Source organism: Dermacentor albipictus, chromosome 1, assembly GCF_038994185.2.
Source record: "Dermacentor albipictus isolate Rhodes 1998 colony chromosome 1, USDA_Dalb.pri_finalv2, whole genome shotgun sequence".
In the NCBI taxonomy this organism is placed as follows: domain Eukaryota; kingdom Metazoa; phylum Arthropoda; class Arachnida; order Ixodida; family Ixodidae; genus Dermacentor; species Dermacentor albipictus.
Genome location: NC_091821.1, coordinates 52,616,229 through 52,637,382, shown reverse-complemented (window position 1 = coordinate 52,637,382; position 21,154 = coordinate 52,616,229). Strand labels below are relative to the sequence as shown.

Sequence of the window (21,154 nt, the reverse complement as noted above, 5' to 3'; positions counted from 1 at the left end):
AATCAAGCACTGGGAGAGGCTGCATACGTAGCAGCTCTGAAATTACCCGGTAACTTCGAAACCAAATTAGGACCAGAACTACCGCACACCCTAGGCACTATTGGTTTTCCTGGTATCTTGGGGCTTATTCACAATGCGGCAACACGTTTCCCAACCAGCCATGAAACATATTTCTCTGCGGTTGTTACCCGTGTTAGTCAACGCCTGTGTTACTTAATATCCTGGCACAATGCACAAACACCGTTGTCAACAGCACGGCTTTTTCACCGCGACGTACTCTGCAATGAAAACAAATGATAGCATCGAGCAACACTTGCGGGCGTATTTTTCGGGAGAGCCTATTTGTACCGCAACAGTTCGGGGCCACGTGACCTGATAAACAACGTCTCGTGGCTGTGCATGGCTGCGGCTTCAACTGACTGTGTCTTGTTTAACGGTTCAATGGCCTGGTGACAAAAAAAGACAAAAAAAAAAGGAGAGAGACGGAGCATGTGTGGGGCGCGAATGCAACGAATGCACAGGGGGGATGTTCGCTTTGGGCAGTTTAAAACGCGGCGGGTGCATAACGGCATACCTCCGTGAGTGGATGGATGCGCATGTCGTTTTGTAATCGCATTTATTCATCTTTGGGGGGTGACGAAGCATCGCAGTAATTTGAACAAACTGAGACAACTTGACGAAGAAGCACGTCAGGAAACTCGACCAAACCGATGTCACTTCACAGATCATGGACTCGTCATGTATCACTTCGTAGGTATACATGCGTGACGAGTGTTAAATAATGGTGGAATTTATGCTGGGAGAACTTCGAACGCCGGGGAACACAGCAAAGTGCTGTTGTGGCTGCTGGAATTTGCAGACGGCAGCGTCATAACCTGGAAGCACATATGAGGATTTCTGAGTGCATTTGCTGGAATTATGCGGCAACACCAAAAAAGAACTGCCGGAGTCTGGATCCACAAGTCTTGTCTGTAGTTACTATAATTGACTCGCAGCCACCAGGTAGCCATTTTCGGTTACACTCACGACGCCGTACAGAGAGCCAAAGTTCATCTGTAAAGTACGCTAGTGACTCCGCATACCTGTTCCCTTCTTCAAGGCGCGCCTGCGTGATGGGCCTTGAGCGAAACTCCTAGGCCGAGAAGGGATACGTCTTCACGTAATTACACTAGTTGCGTTCATCACTCTCGAGGCCTAGGAGATGTGATCGTGCGAATACTTTATCGCGTATAGCGATGAATATAATAAACTATAAGTACTCACTTTGGAGGACAAGGTTAAGAGCGCGTTATGAAGCTCGAACAAGTGCACGCTAAGCGCAGGACAAGGCTCAAGCGAATAGACGCTAAGAGCAACAACAATCTGCATGGGATGAAAAAAATCCTCCAGCTTTTTTTTTTCATGTCACGTGACCCCCGAATCGTTAAACCAGACGCAGCCAGCTTAAACACCAACAACAGTCTTGCACAGTCGCGGTGACATTATCGCTGACGTCATGTCACATCGAGCTGTTGAGGTGCAAATAGGCTTTCCCGTATTTTTTTTATGGTATGTTTTGGCCAGCACACATTTTGCGACGCGCCATGATGCCTCAATAGAGTTCCTTTTGTGGTTTGTTTGGTGGACGCTCTTCGAGGAACGTGTCATAACTGCATTTTTAAGCTAAGCATACCTTGTATACTTACCCCTGCTTTGGCATGGGCCACTCTGGCTGTTCCGTTTCTTGCCATGGCGGTTCAGCAGTGGACCTCGGTGGTCACACCTACGCAGCGTGGGTAAGGGTGAAAGAGAGAGGAAGAGGAGGAAAAACATTTATTGAAAAAATAAAAAAAAAACAAGCAGGTGTCTTTCTGCTTGCGCGGGGAGGTGCCCTTAATCCAGGGGTCCTGCGGCTCTTGCTGTGTCCCGGGCCCGCCGCACCAGTTGCTGCTGGTTACGAGGGTCCGAACTAGCAAGCACGGCCTCCCACTGCTCGTGTGTGGGGTTGGATATTTGCGAGGCTGCCTTCACGTTGGAGCTAGCCACATGTGGTGTGATATAGGGAGGCGTAATCGTTACACAGGGGACATTTGTATGAGTGTAGTGTAGGGTGCATTGCGTGTGGTCTGCTTAAAGGGGTGTGTGTGTTGGTTAGTAATTGTCGCCGTGCTACGGCGTCTTCGCGTGAGAAGGTCTCGTGTGGACGTGGGTATTGTCGTCTGTTCAATATGTGCTGTTGTAATAGGCGTTGTATTGCAAAGATACGGGCTCCACAGATGCGGCCGTATCCTTCTCTTGCGGCGCCAGGGAGGCATGAGCTTGGGCTACAGCGTGCGCACGCTGATTTCCACGGAGGGAGTCGTGTCCTGGAGTCCATACTATTTCAACGTCCGGGAATTGGGAGGCTTAATTGTTTGAGGAGTTGCTGGGCGATGGAAGATATTCTGCCTCTCGCGTAGCTACGGCAAGCTGCCTGGGAGTCGGTAATAATCGTGACGTGCTCATTGGTGAGACTAGAGGTGATGGCCAAGGCGATGGCGGTCTCCTCCGCTACGAGGGCACTGGCAGTGCGGACCGTCATCGACACCACCTCTTGTAGGTTATGGTCGACAACGGTGGCCGTCATGACTGCTTTTTGAGGGTACTTCGCGGCATCTGTGTATAGTGTGGTGGGGAGACTGCCTTATTTTGTCTCTAGAGTCTTTGCGTGAGCTTGGCGACGACCGGCATGATCTTCCGGGTGCATGCTTCTGGGGATAGGGGCTACCTTGCAGTGGCGTAGCCAGAAATTTCGTTCGTGGGGGGCTCAGTTGGCAGCTCGGCCTCCTCCTTATAGAATTAGTCGAGGGATATAATATATATATATATATATATATATATATATATATATATATATATATATATATATATATATATATATATATATATATGTGTGTGTGTGTGTGTGTGTGTGTATGTGTATATAATATCTGTCATTCAACAACCTTGTTTACATTTTCGTACATATGCAATGACCAGGGGAAAATCTCAATGACGTTATCCTTTGTTAGAATGTATTGCGCAGGAGCAGCTGCCACCGCAATTGCTCCGAAATTGTAGTCGCAACAGAGAGCACATGTAAAAAAGCAGGAGTTCTGCAAAATATACGAGGGCGAGTCAAATGAAAGTTAGCCAATGCGAATATATGATAAACGGGGTACTTTATTTAAAAGTAGTCACCATGAGTATTTATACACTTGTCCTACTAACGAGTCGCGTAATTCCCGTCTCATAAAACTCCTTTGGTTGCTGCCTCAAAAATCTATAAATGACTACACGTCATCTTCCGACACGAATCTGGTTCCCTTGAGCAGTTTTTTTCAAATTTTACCAAATGTGGAAGACCCAAGGCAACAGGTCTGGACTGCATGAGGAATGTTGCAACGTTTCCCACTTGAACTTTGCCAGGGGACGCCTCCGCCGTTGCGGCGCGCTCTGAATGGCTGCTTTGACAAAACCGGAAATTCAGGTGGCGCAAGTGAATTTCCGGTTTTGTCAAAACAGCCAGCCAAAAGTTGACCAGCCAAAAGCTGTTCAACTTTTGGGGTGTCCATTATGTCACGTAACCATGTTCAACCCAGTGTATGAGACCATTAAAGAACATTTAACCTCACCTCTGCATGTCACTTGTAAATGAGATGTGTATGTGCTACGCGCATGCCTCGAAAATAATGAACCGAATCATTATTGCGCGGGGCGGCTTGTCTCACTTTCATTTGACTCGCCTTCGTACATTAGAAATGCGAAGATCCAATGGAGCATACAAATGTGAAGATGCATCGTGATACAGGGCAAAAATTGGCAATGGAAACAAAGTTCACTGCGCATATACAGAAAACCTCGCAACAAGATGTTTAAATATACGTATAAGTCTCCAATAAATCTACGTACCTAAGGAAAAGTCACTAAATATAATGCGTCAAACAAGGCAAATAAACCGGTTGCCCAACCACAGATTCACAGATCACAGCACCCCCCCCCCCCCTCCCTCCACTCCCAAAATGTCTCGCGTGTGGCAAACGGCGGCGCGCTTCTTCCCCGCTTTTCTCCCTTGCGCACACAAGCGAACGCGTTGCAGTCCATCCAGTCCCCGCAGTGCTGGCGGCGAGCGACTTTGCATTGTTTCTTTTTCTCGTCTGCTAGCCAGAAAGCGTCCAAAACTTTGCCAGGTGAAATTGCAGTCGGCCAGAGAAAAACGAACGCGCATCCAAGTGCGCCGCGCGGTTGTCGATGCAGCACGAGAAAAACGCATGCGCTCTGGCTGCATCGGCAGCCCACGGGGTGTGAGAACAAAAAAAAAAAAAACAGCTGAGAAAGAGGCCTCATGTATCCTCGCGAATAAAAGTCTAGGTAGAAAAATAACTAAGAACTTAGCTACAATTGTGGCTTTAGTGTCTTGACGTGGATGCTTTGGCGCAGGTGAAAAAAAATTCATTCTTTTCTGTGACCTGATGGCACAAATGAACCACCACAACGCTTTGTCTCATCGGACCTCGCTGCGTGCTTTGTCAACTTGTATCCCGATGTACGACTTTAGAAAGGTCAATGCACTTTTGGCGTCAAATGTTTACAACAGCAATAAACCCACAATGTTCCGGAATCGAACATCTAAAGCACGACTTTGGAAATGTCAATGCACCTTTCGCATCAAAATGTTATGAGAACTTTATACCCACAAAGTTTCAGAGTTGAAATACAAGCGCTCCGTAGATTCCGCGGCCTCCACGAGATGTCGAGACGAGCCCGCTCGCCATCAAAACGCCCTTGAAATTTTGTGCTCGGTGGGGCTCCTTGCGTTACGATATATGACTCCCGATGCAAGGGCGTTTCCGCGAAATCCAGCCCGATTTCGCAATGTTCGCGCTAAAATGTCTTTTCGAGCGTGAATTTAGGACATTCTAGACAAAATCGAGCATGATTTCCGGCGGCGAGAGTTGTTTTTGTCGGCGGCGCATGACAGCACGAAAAAATTTCGGGGGGGGGGCTCAAGCCCCATAAGCCCCCCCTCTGGCTACGCCCCTGCTACCTTGATATGCTCCTCGATGTTGGGGGCCAGATAGATTGCTTGTTCGGGACCTTTGCCGTGTGTGGGGTAGCATAGCCGCTCCAGGACTGTTCTTTCTGTTGGCGTGAGGGCTAGGCGATGCATATTAGAGGGAAACCACATGTGGCTTAGCGTGTTTCAGTAAGTAAGCGCGTTGGTACAACGTTGCCGTATTGGAGCGCCGGGTTCACGCGCCAGAGACGCGTCGGATAGACCCGTGAGCTTACAAAGGTAATCCCCTGTGAAAGGGAGCGACATGGCTCCAGAACGCACTCAAACTCACACAGCCGAGAAGCCGAGGCGAATATGAAGTGTCGCACAAAGCTAGAGCAAATTTATTTACTCGGCAAGGCGTGGTGCGGAGCGGGAACCGATGCTCTCCGCGAATGGCGAGGCCAAGCGTCGCAGAACATCTGCTATGGAAGGGGCTTAAATGGAAGCTACATGCGTCAGCCAGATAGAGAAGCAAAACAGCAACAGTTTGAAGCGGCTTAAGAAGAACGAGAAGCGCTGCCTGCGGCTAAACTTGAGGCGGAACAATGTACTTCCCCGGTCTTTCGAGTGGCTGCTTGGCGCTTGGTTTTTCACCGAGTAAATTGGTCCGATCCCAGTGACTCTAATCCACGGTGGCGTGGGTGGGAGTGTGTGGCATTCGCATATGTGTCATGGGAAGCGCATTCTGAATGCCAAGAACAAGCGTCTTGCCGGGCAGGCTCGTATTCCCTATATATGCTGCTAAAATTGGCGCAGAACACGGTAGAACATGCGCGTAACCACGAAGTCAAACGCCGCCACGTATCAGCGATAGGAGCAGAGCATGGTCAATTGCGTGCTATAGTGAGAAATAAAATAAAATTGCACGCACCATTTGTCTCCCTCCATAGCATTTAACTGCTTTGCGAAGAGGTCCCAGCGCCTGCTTTCGATCCGCGGTATATATAAAATGTATATATACAATTATTGGTATTGTGTTAATTGCGGCGAGTGTTATACAAATTTCACAATGTTTCAAGACAGTCGCCTACAGTATTGCATGCTAATCAGTATTTATAAGACACTTATGTATAAGGCGGCGAGCTGTGACAACGCTTGATTTGTAATGTGTCTATGTTCACGAGACATGCGTGGGCAAGAACGGTGGTACAGAGCGGCATGATGTCCAGCTTATTTCCAGGGTTTCTGTCCAGAGATTTTGCCCAGCTGTTGGTGAACAAGTCATGGGCGCTTGTTGAGAGCAGGGGCAGAATTCCCAAAGCTGTTCCTTCGTAAGTGCTCTCTGGCAATGGCCGGCTGCCTTCGCTAATAATATGTCCAGTATCAGGATTGGTTGGAATTTTCTCTTACGAACAATTCAGGCGTAAGAGATTTTTCTGAATACCAGCCCACGTTTTTCTAACATTTGATGGTCTTCCATGGGTTTGTCGACATCACATTTCTCGCGTAGTCGCGCGCACTTTTGGGCAACTTGGCCTAGTTATAAGAAACAACAGAAGAAAGGGAGGACGAAAGGAATAAGGAATAGAACTAACCAAATAAGGAAGCCAGAAATGCTTTTGTTCTTCTCTCGGTCGCGCGATGTACCTTCTTCTTGCCTCCTATTCCTTATTTGTTTCCTTATATTCCTCGGTGAACGAATTGGTGGCCGTTCTTCCATTCGTTGCATAACGCAAATCACTCAACGTGAACGAAGTACCGTGTTTCCCGATTTAATCGGTTGTTCGTGGGACGCGTTGTACGAGCTGTCTGTGTATGCGCTGGCTCTGGACACACGGAAGGAACGCTAGAGTCTGTGGACTTCGCTCTTCTGCTCAATAAATCCACGTCATGCAGCAGGTTTGGGGTAAGCAGGTCCCTCTTCATATTCATTGGTTGAACCAGTAGTTGCGTGCAATATCGCATAATCGAAACTGTGTGTTAGGGCGTTTGCACAGTTACGGGTGTTCTCGCCTACTGGCACTGGTGAAAGGTTGTGCTGGTGGTGCGAAGTTGGGCACTTGTCTGCAAGGATGGAGTACAGACATCTATAAGCCTTCACACGTTCAACGCTTACGTGGTTGCATTACCATGTAAGACGCTCTATCAAGCGTGCTGATCAAAAGCGGCGCGAATTGTGAGTCGTGACAGGATGAACCCCTTTTGTGCCATCAACTCTAGTGAAGCAAACACCGGACTCAGACGAACGCCCCAACAGCATGCGCGACATTTACCAGGCAGGCGGTACTCTAATGTAACAGTATGGCGGACCTAACAAATTTGGTTTTTGCGCCACGAATGAATTGTCCAAGACGACATTGTGAACTGCGTCGCAGTTGCGCCCGCCTGCTGTGTTTTTACGCGCTATCCTTTGCGAGTGTCACACAATACGAAATGTCCGTGCAGCTTTCACAACACTGTACAGAACTGCACTTCTGTGCAGCGTCTTTTCTATAGAAGGAAGAGTGGTCTGTAGGCACATGCTCATTCGTGCGTGCGCGCTCATACGGGCCCATTGGTTGGGGAGGTCCCCGTATAATGGGCTGTCTTTTGGATTCGCGACGAGGCGGCACTTGTGAATATTTATTCTGTAGGAAGGCACAGTATGGTTTTGGTACGGCGGAAGCTCTCTTGATTTCCGTTCTTGTTCTCGTTTTTGTGAAGCTTAACCAGCCTTCTGGCGGCCCTAAGCGGAGACTGTAACGCGATGGACGAAACGTCAAAGGTCAGCATGCTCGTCTTTCCTGCGCCCAAGAAAAAGAAATAAAGAAGAAAGAAAAGGAAAGGAAGAAAGAAAGAAAGAAAGAAAGAAAGAAGGAAAAGGAAGGACAAATGTCAAAGAAAGTCATCTTATAACTCAGTGGAGCGACTGGAAGCGCCGAGTTTCTTTTTTTTTCTTTTTTATGGCCGGGATACCGTTTGAATATTGTGATCAAGGCGCTGCATACCTGGACGTACGCATGCGCGAACCTGCGCGCGCGACTTGCTTCTGTGCAGCCGTCGCGATGCTGATTCTGTGCTCGCAGGTTGATTGAAAGCTGCGACTGGCACTTCGGAGAAAGAGAGAGAGGGGTCGCCTGAGCAATACCGCAATGCACTAAAATTCGGATTCAGCGGGTACTGCAGACTCAAAGAAATCTCGTATAAATGTGAGTGTGCAAGTAGCCGCTTGGTATGTCCGCTTCATTTAGAACTTTTCATCTCTTTATGCTTTCACTCTTACATGATAATCACCGTTGTCTCCTATATATGATGAAAACTTGTGTTTGAAAAGAGGACTGATATTCCTTGTACCTTATTCCGTTTTGGGGTACTTTCCTTAGGTTTTCGGCTTCTGGGTTCGCGCGACGTCAGAAAAGCGTACATACATACGTAGAAGCTCCATGCGACACGCCCTTTAGCCGCCTGGCGTGAAGTCTGTTCTCATCTTTACATCGTTCGCATGGGCACACACTACTGCGCAGGCCTTTTCACGCGTATATACGTACAAGTGCGAAGCTTCTTTTTCTCTCTTTTTCTTTGTGTCATTTGCACGTGCATAGGCATCCCGGCTACATTTTAGCAGCGTAGTCATGACTTGCGACAAGATACAGGAGGGATACCGCGAGTGAATGCCTGTCCCGAAGTTTACGAGCAAGCGGCTAGACGCCAGCGCTTTGCTCGTGATGAATCGATGGCGCATGGCTCTGCTTTAGCGGTCACGCTAAAGGGCCCGTACATCACTTCCCGTGACACCATCCTCACCTAAGGCAACAACCTCGTAAATAATATACTATAAACGATGTCTTTGCTCACACAATCATAATTTTTGTGATGTAAAAAAAGAAACAGTTCTTGCTATTTCTCGTTGGGCCATTTCAATTCGTGACCGCAGTAACCTGCGGCTTCCTGTACGATGATAACAGGCTCAGGACCAATAGAATCATGTGCGCCTATACCAATACCAACGGGCTCGCGATAGGCATCGGTCGGCAGCTATCTGTGTGACGCCATGACCTGGAGCAGGCTCATACACAAACGGCGAGGGCGATATGGTTATAGTTGTCTCTGCTTTTCAGCCCGTTTGTCCCAAGGAAACAGCGGCATCGCCACGCGTGCCGGCGAATATTGCGTTATTTGCTTTCTGCTGAGCTACGACGAACCAGAACTTGCGCAGCCACATTGAAAACTCGTACGCCCGCCATTTCCTGGTCACACGCTCGTTTCGGTGTCGTTGCGTGCCCATGCACGAGCCGCGCACAGACACGCCTGATCCGCGGTCGCGGTAGCCGCCGGCACTGCGCGAGCTGCGTGCGTGCGCGTGCATGCAGGAGGAATCCCGGCCGAGGTGTCGTCGCCGCCGTTGACCCGAACTTTTCCTCGAACGCCCGTCATAGACACGTTCGCTCACTTTCGCGCGGGCCGCCCCCGACGCGTCGGAGATGAAAAAGTGACGGACGAACAAAGCATCAACACATGGTGCCCTGTGCATACGCTATATGCGAAGATAGCGTATGTGCAGCAACAGAGGTGGCATCTGTGGCGACGACGGGACACTTCCTTCCGTGGTTTTTTGAAATTCACCTATTGTGCTGCATGTGCGCATGCAACCACCTTTTTAAAAATTATTTCATTTCTTTTTTTAATTTTGTTTTTGCGCCCGGCACGTCGTCTGTGGCATGCCCACTGGGCCTGTTGTTGGTAGGCTCTCTGTCTGCATCATTGGCCGGCTGAGCTATACCCTGCTCTGGCCCGAATCAACGGTTGGAGGGAGAGCCATGGCGGCAGGCTCATGGATGGATCCTTGAGCAACCGAAAGCGGATTCCTTGCCGAGTGCCCGACCGGTTGTTGCTGCATGTCTAGAGCGCACAATGGATCTTCGTATAGGGCTCAGCTATGCGGCTATAGTTCTGCCGATTCTTCCTCCTGTGCAGCGATATCGGATCATTTCGCCGCGTGCAGAGTAGAGCACTGGCGCCGTACCGAGCTGGCTGAGGCTCTCCCATGGAGACGGGGACGTGTGAAAGCCTTGCGTCGTGACTGGGATTGTATGAACGAGTTGTGCACGGACTTTGCCACTGGAAATAGCTAGGTGTCTCTGATGGACGAGGAAGTAATCGAGGCACGTCGAACGCGCGGACATATCGATGAAAAACTGTGAAGGTGAAGCAGTTCCGATTAACAGACGGGGGCCATTAAACTACGCACAAGATTACCGCTGTTCACAACTGAACAAACACCTATGTACGGAAAAGAATGGATTCGTATTTGCACGAAGCATGCACACGTCCAAGTCCAGGTTATTAAGGTCGACGCAGCCGCCATATAATATGTGAATGCGTTGTGTATTTGCGCGGGTGCATCGCTCGGTCGTCGCGAGTAGGTTTTGAGCGCGGTGTAGTCCGCGGTGTTTTGAGAACACCGCGGACTACGCGCCGATTTGGTTCTCAAATGCGCAAGAGACACCGGCAGTCTACGTATTCGCTCTCTATAACGATCATTTATTGGTACAGTGACATGGTAAGATGACAATGTGCAACATCGACCATGTACAGTCGTTTGCACAAACACGCTTGGCACCTATAGGCGAACTGGACTTTGTGCTCGTCTTAGGCTAACGAAACGATTACAAGCGAACGCAAATATTACCTCCCGCTATTCTTGTGACACACGAGGACGGCGGGAGGACATTGTACAATGGCTCTGTCCACACGCATGCGCGCACGCACGCACGCACGCACGCACGCAAGCACGCACGCATGTATACCGATTCCGAGCCATAGAAGTGGCATTGCCATGGGAAAGGATGTAAAAACAAAGTGTGTACTGAAGTTTCGTAAGTGCGTTAAAGAACCTGGAATAGCAAAAAAAAAAAGAATTGGAGGACTCTTAAGAGTGGAAGCCTTTAAGAGTGGAACGCGATAGCATTGAAAGGCCCCTTACTGCTTGTCATTCTACCCGGTAACTGCAGCCTATGACCCGTAACGTTTACTAGGAAACGCTGGCTACGGATGCTATGCAGGAAGGCGAGCTTTCTGGTAGAAACGCGGCTTCTTGCGTGGGTCGACCTCCTGTTATCGTTTCGCACTTTGAATATTTCAGTCTCAGAAAAGCTAACATAAAGGACCTGCGCTGTCGGTGTTTTTTTCCATCACATTTGTTTGTGGGCTGCCGTTCTCAAAACTCCGAGGAATTACTTTGTGAGGAATGAAATACAGGGTATGAGCAAGTTTGGCGGTAGAGATGTGGTAGGGCACGCGTGGTTCGGAATTCGGTTCGAAGTTCTTTTCCCGAAGCGACGTCCAACGCCGACGCGGTATAGTAAACGACAAGAGTGGACACTCGAGCCGTTTCGCGGCCGAGCTATGGCGCTGCACCGATTCCGCTAAGTTGCAGAGCACATCAAGAAAGCTGCGGCTGCGGCTAGCAGCTTGACAGGCGGCACGACTACAGTGTATAAGGCTTAGTACTGTGTAGCACGACCCAACACATGCGAAGCCTAGTCAGGCCCCGTCGCCAAGCTCTTTCTGTAAAATGCGCCCGAGGATCGATGTTGGTTTCTGCCGGCGTCTGGCATTACTGCTTCGTCGCTGCTTCGTCGACCATTTGCTACGCTGACTTTTACTTCGCATTCTTTTTTTTATGCGCAGCAATGAGCGGTGATGATAGCGATAACAGCGTCCGAGCTGCGAGGCAAGTTCGATACAAGACGAAGTTGGAAAAACAAATAAAATGGTTCGTTAAGAAATGCAGCCTATGAACACATGCCGTTCGGTGCAGAGAGCTTTTATGTTACGCGCAGAGGCTTCTGAAAAAGTATGGTGCTCCACTTTTGCAAAAGAAATGTAGCTATTTCTAAAGCGATACACGTGCAATAATTGCACTATGGCAATAATGCGCGCTCTCTCAACCTCTGTAGCAGGCTATGTGCGCTCGAGCGTCGTTAGCTGTTTTGCATTAGACTGAACATACGTGTTTCCATGTTTTAATTGTGTATGGAGCCCTTACCGTAGAAAGTTTCTCGTTTTTTAGCATTCATTACAGTGATTTCTTGACCTTATATGAGAAAAATATGCATTACACGAAAGAACGCTTCATCTCCATTGTAAAGCTTTGCAGGCTCCAGTATTGCTTATACGAAGTAACGTAGCGTCTACATTCAATAGCGTTGAAGCTTCCAGTATTGCTTACCTTCTGCCTGTCATTCTATGTATTGCAGGAATCTCCACTATTTCATCAAAATACACTCTACAGCCAAAGGACATCATGCATATTAAAGGGCAAATTTCTAAGTATCAGAAGACGATTGCGAGGCTTCGAATACAACAGGTAAAGACCCCTAACACAAAGTGCTTAATTGCGGCTGTTTAATGACAGACGCACTGGCTTACACATTCGAGATGAGGATGTGGGTGCGTGACCAATTATTTTTGTAGCCATTTTATTTTGTCACGCCACTATTCACATAATTTTGCTACCTTAATTCAACCTCCTTCGCAGAAGTACAAGAAGCGTCATATTTTTTTTCTTCTAACATAATCCCATTTTGAGCAAATTAATCGCGAGTTACTAGACGTACAATATCACAAGCGATAAAGCTCTACTTCCTCAACAGTTGGCATGATTGATGCGCTAAGTTATAGCTTGAAAAAGCAAATATAAATTTAAATAAAACTAACACAATGTGAAACACCTTTGCACGCTCGTCGTCGCAACATATAAACAGCGGCACAAGCGTCTGCATGAAATCACTCGATTAAAACAACGGTCTGAGTCACAAAAAAAAATAATAAAAGAAACGAAACTGAAATCTGAGCCTCCGAGATTCGACGGCGTGCTGTGACCACCTTTGAGGCTGGTGCGTTTCGCCGATTCCGCTAGGTGCGCTGAGAGCCAAAGTCGGCTAAAACCCCTCAATTTTTCAAAAGTAGCGCCATTCTTAGATCTTTCCGCCACCCCGCTCACTTTGGCGCGTCCTCCTCCACGCCTCCTGTCGCCCCAGCCTCCCCCGCTCCCCCATTGGCCAATCTGTGTCACAGGGAAGCAGGCGCCGCGCTTTTGTAGATTTTTTTCTTTCCAGCGCGGAGCAGGCGCCGCGCTTTTGTATATTTTTTCTTTCCAGCGCGCGCCGACCTCCATTGTTGGGCCTGAGCGACGAAAGTACGGCAGCCGGACTGAAGGAGCGCGTTAGCGTAATAGAATGTGCAGGGCCGAGAACTTAATTGCGATGCCATGCTGCTGCGCCTTCGGTTGCCGCAACAGACACAGTGAGCTCAAAAAGCTTTTTGCTTTGCCGCCCGGCGGGCGCAACGCAAAAGGAAGTGTGGAGTCGCAGCATCGGGCGGGCTGACTTCGAGGAAGTGGCAAAGAACGCACAGCTTAGTGAAGTAAGGGCCACGGCTACTCAGAACCTCTTATTTCGAGCCTTGTTCACGCCTTCCGCTTCGAAAAAGTGTGTGTTCATGCTCTGCGTGGTTTTTAGCGTGTTGTTTAACCTTTTTTTAATGTGCTCTCTTTGTTTCATATAGTTTCGTCTTGCGGTGAATGCACGCATCTGCAGCTCGCCTGTGACATAAAAGCGACTTTATTCAGGGTGTGTTTTGAACTCCACCAGAAGTTAGCACATTCTCGACGCTTTTGCAAGGCTCAATATGACTTACGATGCAGTCTTTTAGCTTCGAATGTACGCCCGCATGTGTTGATTTGGTTTGTGGTGATTAACGTTTTTAATGTTCCGAAGCGACTAAAGCTAGGATGGAGGTCGTAGTGGATGGCTCCGGATAACTTTATCTAGCTCGCCTGGGGATGTTTAACGTACACTTTGATCGTAGAGTCGTACGTGGGCCGGTAAATTCCCCGTTGGCGTTTCATAATACTCGCGCGGGCGCGGTAGCGCTGCTTTAGAAGTTGGCGCCTCGGCGCGATTGTATTTCTTCAATAAATTTTATTTACTAGTTGCAACAACTTGCCATTATTTCGAATTATTGACGGCGCCTCCAGGGCACCAAAGCGGCAACGGGAACACCAAAGCTAGAACCAGGGCTGGATGGGGCTCGCCGAAGCCTGTGCATGCCAAGGGGGTATAAGATCGCGGACAGCCAATTTTGTATGCGAACACTCCCTGCGACGCCTGCATTAGTGTAATGTTACGTGCTCTTCAGAGGCCTCCGTTAGCCATTACATGTGGCGTCCTGGAGCAGTACTTGTAAAAAAAAACAATATATCGTCACGATTATCAAAGCACCCCGCAATGAAAAAGCGGCCCTCTTGCCAGGCATTGCTGACCGCACACAGCCGGAATCTCTCACGCGCTGACCGAACAAAAGTGTCCTGCAGGTACGTGAATGAACCTACGAAACCACGTACACATACTTTCATGCTGTCAACACCTGAAACTTTGGTAATTACGCGCGTGTTTGAGTACACCGCGTGCTTGCGTCGTGTTTCAGCAACACGAACTCTCAACGTCGCGCGCTTTACGCCTTAAATACGTCTTGAATAATGGTCATTTTCTCTATTTCTTCCGCAATTCCAACACGAAATTCTAAAGGCCAGTTACCGACTGACGAAGAAAGCTCTCGATTGAAAAAACTGCTCTGCAGGACTCGAACGAACTTTTCTGCGGATTTCCTCCCGTAGCGTGTTAGCCGTCGTCTGCTACGGCAGGCCCACCACCGGCGGCGCCACCGTCGAGGCCGCGCCGAGCGGAGGAGGAGGGAAGCGAATGACGCTACTTTGGGAGATTGAGGGGTTTTGAAGTCGGCCGCAGGCGCCTACGGGAGTGTCACTCTATAGTGTGCTAGAATAATGTTATTCTAGTACACTATAGTCCACTCTTTACGATTACTATATTACTCTATGGACGCGGGTCGCCGACGCCGGATTTTCTGCGACACGGGCTCCTTAACGCTATCGCGTTAAAACCTGCCGGGAGCCGTCCGCTATAACTTCTCTGATAAAAGCACCAGTACAACTTTCGTACGTAAAATATCCTTAATAAATATACTACGAAGTCCCAGTGAACGATTAGTTGCGTGCATCAGACAAGCGGTTCTTTCCCGCATAACAGGCACTACATTCCGCAGTCACGGCAGAAACGCTGCCTGTGCAAGAACGCTCGCCCTACACGCCATAGGGCTTTTTTTTTTTCAGTCCTGCGCAAGAACAACTGGATGCTTTCGGTACTTCATAAATGAATCAATGAATGAACGAAGATGACACTTTCGCGCTGTCGAAAATTATCTACGCAATATAAACATGCGTTAAGAAGCTATAATTAGTCGAAACCAGCCTGGCGCTGCATAAATGAAAGCCCGCTTTATAGGCGTCAATATACCGGGTGTTCAAAATTAAGCTTTATGGTTTTCTTAAAGTTGAGCACTGGGAGATACGCGAAGACCACCTGTGCAAACAAATTATGTGGCCCGGGGGACATGAAGTGAGATGGTAATTATCGCTGTCAGCAGCCCACTTAACTAAAATTGAATAACGAACTTTATGTTGACTGCAGTAAGCGGGTATGTTTCCATTGAAAAGGTAAAGGTAGTCGTGTTTCTACAGAGTATCAGTTGGGAGAACTCTTCTAGCGTGTCTGTGCTCGGAGATATCCGACTTCGAATTTTCATTGTCGTTCGCATCATTACGCAAGCAAGAGAGTTAGGATAGGCGCAAAGCTCCTTCCTTAAGTGACGCGGCTGTTGCGTGCGGCGATTAGTCTGACAACAGGGCGGAGGCACAGGCAAAGATGTTAACTGCTCTCCTTCCCCTTTCGGCTGGCGAAATCAAGATATGACAGCGCGGTGGGCCGTGCATTTGTTGCTCTTGATTTCAACAAAACTAATGCTATCTTCGGCATGTCGTTTCTGAGCACTCTGGAGCGCTCTCGCGAGCGGCATTGTCTTCGGCTGGTTAATAGAGGATGCGCGCCCTGCGTTCGGCTGGTTCTTCTCGATTGCTCTCCTCCATCTTGGAGCGCTCTGAGGCGCTCCGAGCCCTGTCGTCGGAGCAGTCATCGAGATTGAAACGTCATCGCAGCGCCGCGTCGCTGCTGTTGGCGACGGCCCACCGTAACCTTGGCAACCTAGGCCACTGCATGCTGGCGTCTCGACGAACGCTCGTCCCGCCGGCACGTCCGCCGGATTTTTCGGCAGCGCCGGGAGCTTTGGATAGGCGAAACATCGGACGTTGGCAGTAGTCACGTGGTTTCGCATAAGCAATTTCCTCCTCCGAGAGCGAGTCGCACGTTCGGCTTGCGCGCTTGTCCCCTACCTTTGAGCTCGGGAAACGACCGATCTACCCGACTCTGCTTCGGGGCATACAGGCGACCAGTCGAAGATACCATAAGAATACTTGGAAATCGGCACTCACTTTCTTTGCGTAGCCCAGGCAAGGGTCACGCCCACTCGTTCAGTCACGATTACGCACGCGCACTGCCCTCCGGCTTTCCGCTCGCCCCATTATCTGGACATCGTAGTTGCCGCCATCGTTACAGGCTTCGCGGTCGCGTGTGTCGACAGCGGTTCCGCGTTCTTCGATATCTTATTTCGCCGGCCGAGAGAAGAAGGGGGACAGTTATCATCCTTGCCAAGGCCTCCGCGCCGTTGTCAGACTAAACGCCGCACGCAGCAGCCGCGTCACATCAGGGAGGAGCTTTGCGCCGATCCTAACTCTCTTGCATGCGTAATGATGCGAACGACAATTAAAATTAGGAGTCGGATATCTCGGAGCACAGACACACTAGAAGAGTTCTTCGAGCTGATACTGTGTAGAAACACGACTGCACCTAACATTTCAATTCAAACATACCCACTTACTGCAGTCAACAAAAAAGTTAGTTATTCAGTTTTAGGTAATTAGGCTGCTGACAGCGATAATTTTCATCTCACTTTGTTTCCTCCTGGTGACATAACTAATTTGCACAGGTGGTCTTTGCGTGCCTCCCAGTGCCTAATGGCAAAATAAACTTAGATATTTTCGCACGCGTTATACAATGGTGGCGCAGGGCGCATAATAAATTTTCCGCTGTTCGTTTGCTTGCTTTTTTTTTGTCTTGCTCTCACTTTTTGTTTTGTCAGAACAGCAGCGAATGTCACCGCGCTTTCGTTCCACACCCGTAAATAGTTACAATCAGTCGTTCGTGCTTTTTTTTTCCCCCTCGTGTAAGCCGTACATCGCCTGAGCACGACGGCCGCGTGTGCACCGCGACGCCTCTGCGTGGCCGGCAGTATCGGCCCAACTTCCGCGCTCTCTTTAGTTTTCACATTGGCTGGACATGCGCGGCTATTCCTTCCTGTTCCGTCTTACATCGTATAACACTGCGGGTCGGCGTTCACTGCACGTGCCGGTCTCGCCTCCCTGCGCGCATCGGGGCCGAAGTGACAGCGACAGGACAGGAACGCGACTCCTTGAACGTGTGGCACCAGCGAACCGCTGTTTCCTCTTTCACGCTGCTGCGCGGCGGCATCTCACAAGGGGGGAAAAAAAAAGGAAAGAGAGAGAAAGAGAAAGGAACGAAGAGATCAGCGCTAAGACGCCAGGCACGATGCCGTTGGCGTCTGAGTTACCCGAACGCGGGGAACGTCCGTAAAAATAAAGGACGGCAAGACGACGAGAACTTTGGCAACCTTGTAGCGCCGTGGGCGCGTCATAGTTAGACCGCTGGTCGCGAGGTACAGCGTGAAGAAGGCGACGCTCGCGGCGACATTTCAGAGACAGTGTCTTCTTCTTCGACGCCTTCCTGTCCCTGGGATTAAAGGTGTCGCTTCTATACTTGCGAGCGATAACAGCGCCGTTCGGCGATTGAGGCATGACGTGACAGATTTATAGTGGCTGTGCATATGTGCATAGTCATAGCACATGTGCATATGTGCATAGTGGCTGTGCATAGTGGCTGTATATATATATATATATATATATATATATATATATATATATATATATATATATATATATATATATATATATATATATATAGCACGTATCTTCAGCGGCTGCCGGAAGGCGGTGAGATCGAGGAGTCGTTGTCGAGAAGCTCCTCGCTGCACTAAATCGCGAAGCAAGTGCGTGTATTTTCGTTGAGGAGCGGTGTTGCCCTCAACTTGAGAAAGTTCAGGTGGCGACTTAAGCCGAAGAAATTAACGTTAAACAAACACATTATGGGAGGAGTTAAAGAAAAGGGAGAGGGGGGGATGGCGAGCTCGAGTTCGAAGTCTCATCCCGCGAGTAAGAGAAATCGCCACATGTAAGTGAGAACATTCCGTGGCACTGAAATGCGCAGACGCTTAGATGCCACCAGTCCTGCGTTCGATGTGCACTCGCTTGTCTATTGACAGACGTTGGACCCTTGGTGCAGAGCGCCGGCCAGCCAGCCAGTGTTTCGAATCTCGCTGACATGCGAACTCTTCGAGATATTGGAGCAAGCGTTTCTCCCAATATTTTGGAAATGTTGATCTTTACTGCAAGTTGAAACAATTGTCAGCATGTCTTGTAAGCCTAGATCCACCTGCACCCAACAAGCGTACTCCTCCTCCTGTACATGTCGAAGTCATGAAAAAGTTCTGGCTTTATGTTGGATTTGAGAACATGAGTTGTGATAGTCAAAAATAAGAAAAAAAAACCATGCGAGATCGGCAGGGCGCACGTCTGGTGCGTGTTTCGCTACATTCCACCATGACTCTTGTAAAAAGAATTCATGAGCCATTACACTCTGCGAAGGTGAATGACAGCGAAGCTGTTTAGCGCACGACACAGAGGTGACCCAGAATATTGAACAAATGTGGAGACATATTTATTGTCCTAATCTGTGGTCATCGTGGCGATATAGGTACGCACACACATTCGCGTATCACCTCTGTCATTAAATTCGTCCGTCAGGTAAGACAACGAATGGCTCATACCCTCGTAAACGCGGCCTCCCCAATACGACGACAGAAGACAAGTGAAATTCTACACTGGAATGATGAGCGGCAATGGAGCCAGCTGTGAAAGACGACAACGCTCGAGCCATTGCTGATGATGATAGTTTTTTGCACACCGGAGCCAACTGTGGACAAAGACGACGACGACAAACGCGCGAGCAGTGGCATCAGCGCGGTTGGCGCCGATATTTTTTTAACAGTCCTTTTTGAAAAAGTTGTAGGAAACATTTTTTCCGAAAAATATCTGTTCTTACCCTTGTGCCTTGTGCTCTTTGGCTCCCCCGTGTGACAAGGGTAGTTCAAGGGGGCGTTACAGGTCCCCGAGACCACATAGGTATCTGCCATTGAGCTTGGACCCTTTCTGCACTATCACCATGATGGGCCCACATGATTGTTTCGTCAACATCTCGGACAAATCTTTTTCCAGATCCTAGCCATATATAGATAGCTTCGCTGTAATAACGCTTCTGCTGTAGTCATGTAACGCTTTCAGAGCACGTGCGATAGAGTCACCGAAGACGTGCCGTGATTATCTGGTCAAGGAGTGCTTAGCGGAATCGGCCACCTGCCCGAGCGGATGTACGCACCGACCTACAGTTGGGGACTCGTGGGACTTTCGCGTAGACGTTAGCCGAATTTCGCGAAGCAGTATGAAGGAAAAAGTAGTGAAAGGCTCCGGGCGTTTCACGGCTCATATTCAATCCATATAGAATGAAAATCGGCGGGCACTATACTCGGCTTGACACTTTTATCGATGTATCCCAAAAGTTCAAGTTCAATTCGTGAATTTTTTTTCTTTTAATACGGCTGGGAGCGGTAGGAGCCGTCCTTGAAGATAGCCTTTACAGCGCGAGAAACTATTTTGAAGTCACGAGCTTGGGTTAAAACGAATTTCGCTGAAATTGTGTATAGGAGTGTATACGCATGAACACATATACGCAGTACACGGTCAAGTACACGGTCAATAACTGCGCGCGGACTCCAGGAAAGCGGTACGTATTGGCGAACGCATGAGTGGTTTTGATCTGTCTTCTTCGGTGAGCCGCGCGGCATCTATTTCCTCAAGCGCCTATAAGTTTCCCCGTTCTGTAGTTTAACGAAACGGGGCAGCTCGTCGTGCGGTTTCCGTGCTAGCTACTCGTGCAAGCCAGTGTAAACACCTGGCGAGCCATGGCATGGCGTCCTGCCAGGACTTGCTTTGACCGATCGTGTTCAAGGAAGCCGCCTAGAGATGAAGCCGACTGCAGGATTTGCGCGTGCCCCCCTGCACTTCGCAGTTTCGTTCGCTATAGCTGAAGAAGAACGCGCGCGCGTACGAAAGAAAATGCGAATAAAGGATGAGGTAGTCGCGCTTAGCCCGCATTGCGAAAAAAAAAAGAAGGAAAAATCAGTCTTGCGTGCAGCACCCCTTTTGCGAAAAGCGACTGTGTTCCTGATGAGCCCACTTTGCGCGGACCTGCTCCTTGCCTTTCCTCGTCATTTGCTCTCTGGCCAGATTCGAAGATACATGCAACTCGATACCTATACTCCGAGATATCACCGGCGTATCTCCTATTTGTAGCCAAATGCACACGGTATCAGTACTATTTTTAGCGTATCTAGAATCAAATTACTGACGATATGAGATATCTTCAGCTGTCTCGGGAGGAAGACGCTTGTCTCTGATGGAGCACCATTTTGCTTCCTTACGTGCGCGATTATGTGTGTTCTTTATCCTGTCAAACCGCGGTGAGGGCATTTTTTCCCCCCGTGTGCTGCCCGAGCTATGGTAGGGCATGGACACAGTAAAACAGGTCTCCTAATAATGGTCGCCGCATCCGGCTTTCGGTACAATATTTTCTCGTATCGCTGGTAGGGCTTTTCAAATGCTATCGCTTCCCGCGGAGAGTCAGGAGGTCCAAACTTGTACGTGCCATTCGCACAGATATACGCTGTCGCTCTTTACGATTACGCCCGTGTCATTGGATTTCCCATCGTCGTTTTCTTCTGCATGCATGCTGCTATTATAACGCGCCTATGACCACAGTTTATTTAATCATCATCGTCGTCGTTGTCATTGTGTGTGTTGTGACGTACGGTATGCTAATTAAAAATTTATGGGAGCTATGTGTTAGCACTTTCCGACTGCTATTGCATTTTATTTTAATATTCTGTCATGTTTGCTCGCTTGTTTGTTGAAGCTTGCTTATGCTTGCTATGTACATTTTGCCTTTAGTTCCTCAT

The 21,154-nt window shown here is 48.9% G+C and overlaps 2 protein-coding genes across 4 annotated transcripts in view; one reads left to right on the top strand and one right to left on the bottom strand.

Moving 5' to 3' along the window:
- LOC135911997 (nose resistant to fluoxetine protein 6-like) overlaps positions 1 to 21,154 on the top strand; it is a 187,916-nt gene that overhangs the window by 10,847 nt on the left and 155,915 nt on the right. The window lies entirely within an intron of this gene.
- LOC135911996 (uncharacterized) overlaps positions 1 to 21,154 on the bottom strand; it is a 108,935-nt gene that overhangs the window by 72,317 nt on the left and 15,464 nt on the right. For 2 of the 3 annotated variants that reach the window (XR_010567535.1, XM_070521076.1), the window contains exon 3: positions 1,686 to 1,762. Coding sequence is in view for 1 of the 3 variants with exons in the window: in XM_070521076.1 (XP_070377177.1) it covers positions 1,686 to 1,762 (77 nt within the window). In the remaining 2 variants the exon portion in view is untranslated. Of the gene's footprint in view, positions 1 to 1,685; positions 1,763 to 16,382; positions 16,504 to 21,154 lie in introns of those variants that run through there. The other variant, XR_011507042.1, reaches the window with a different exon arrangement.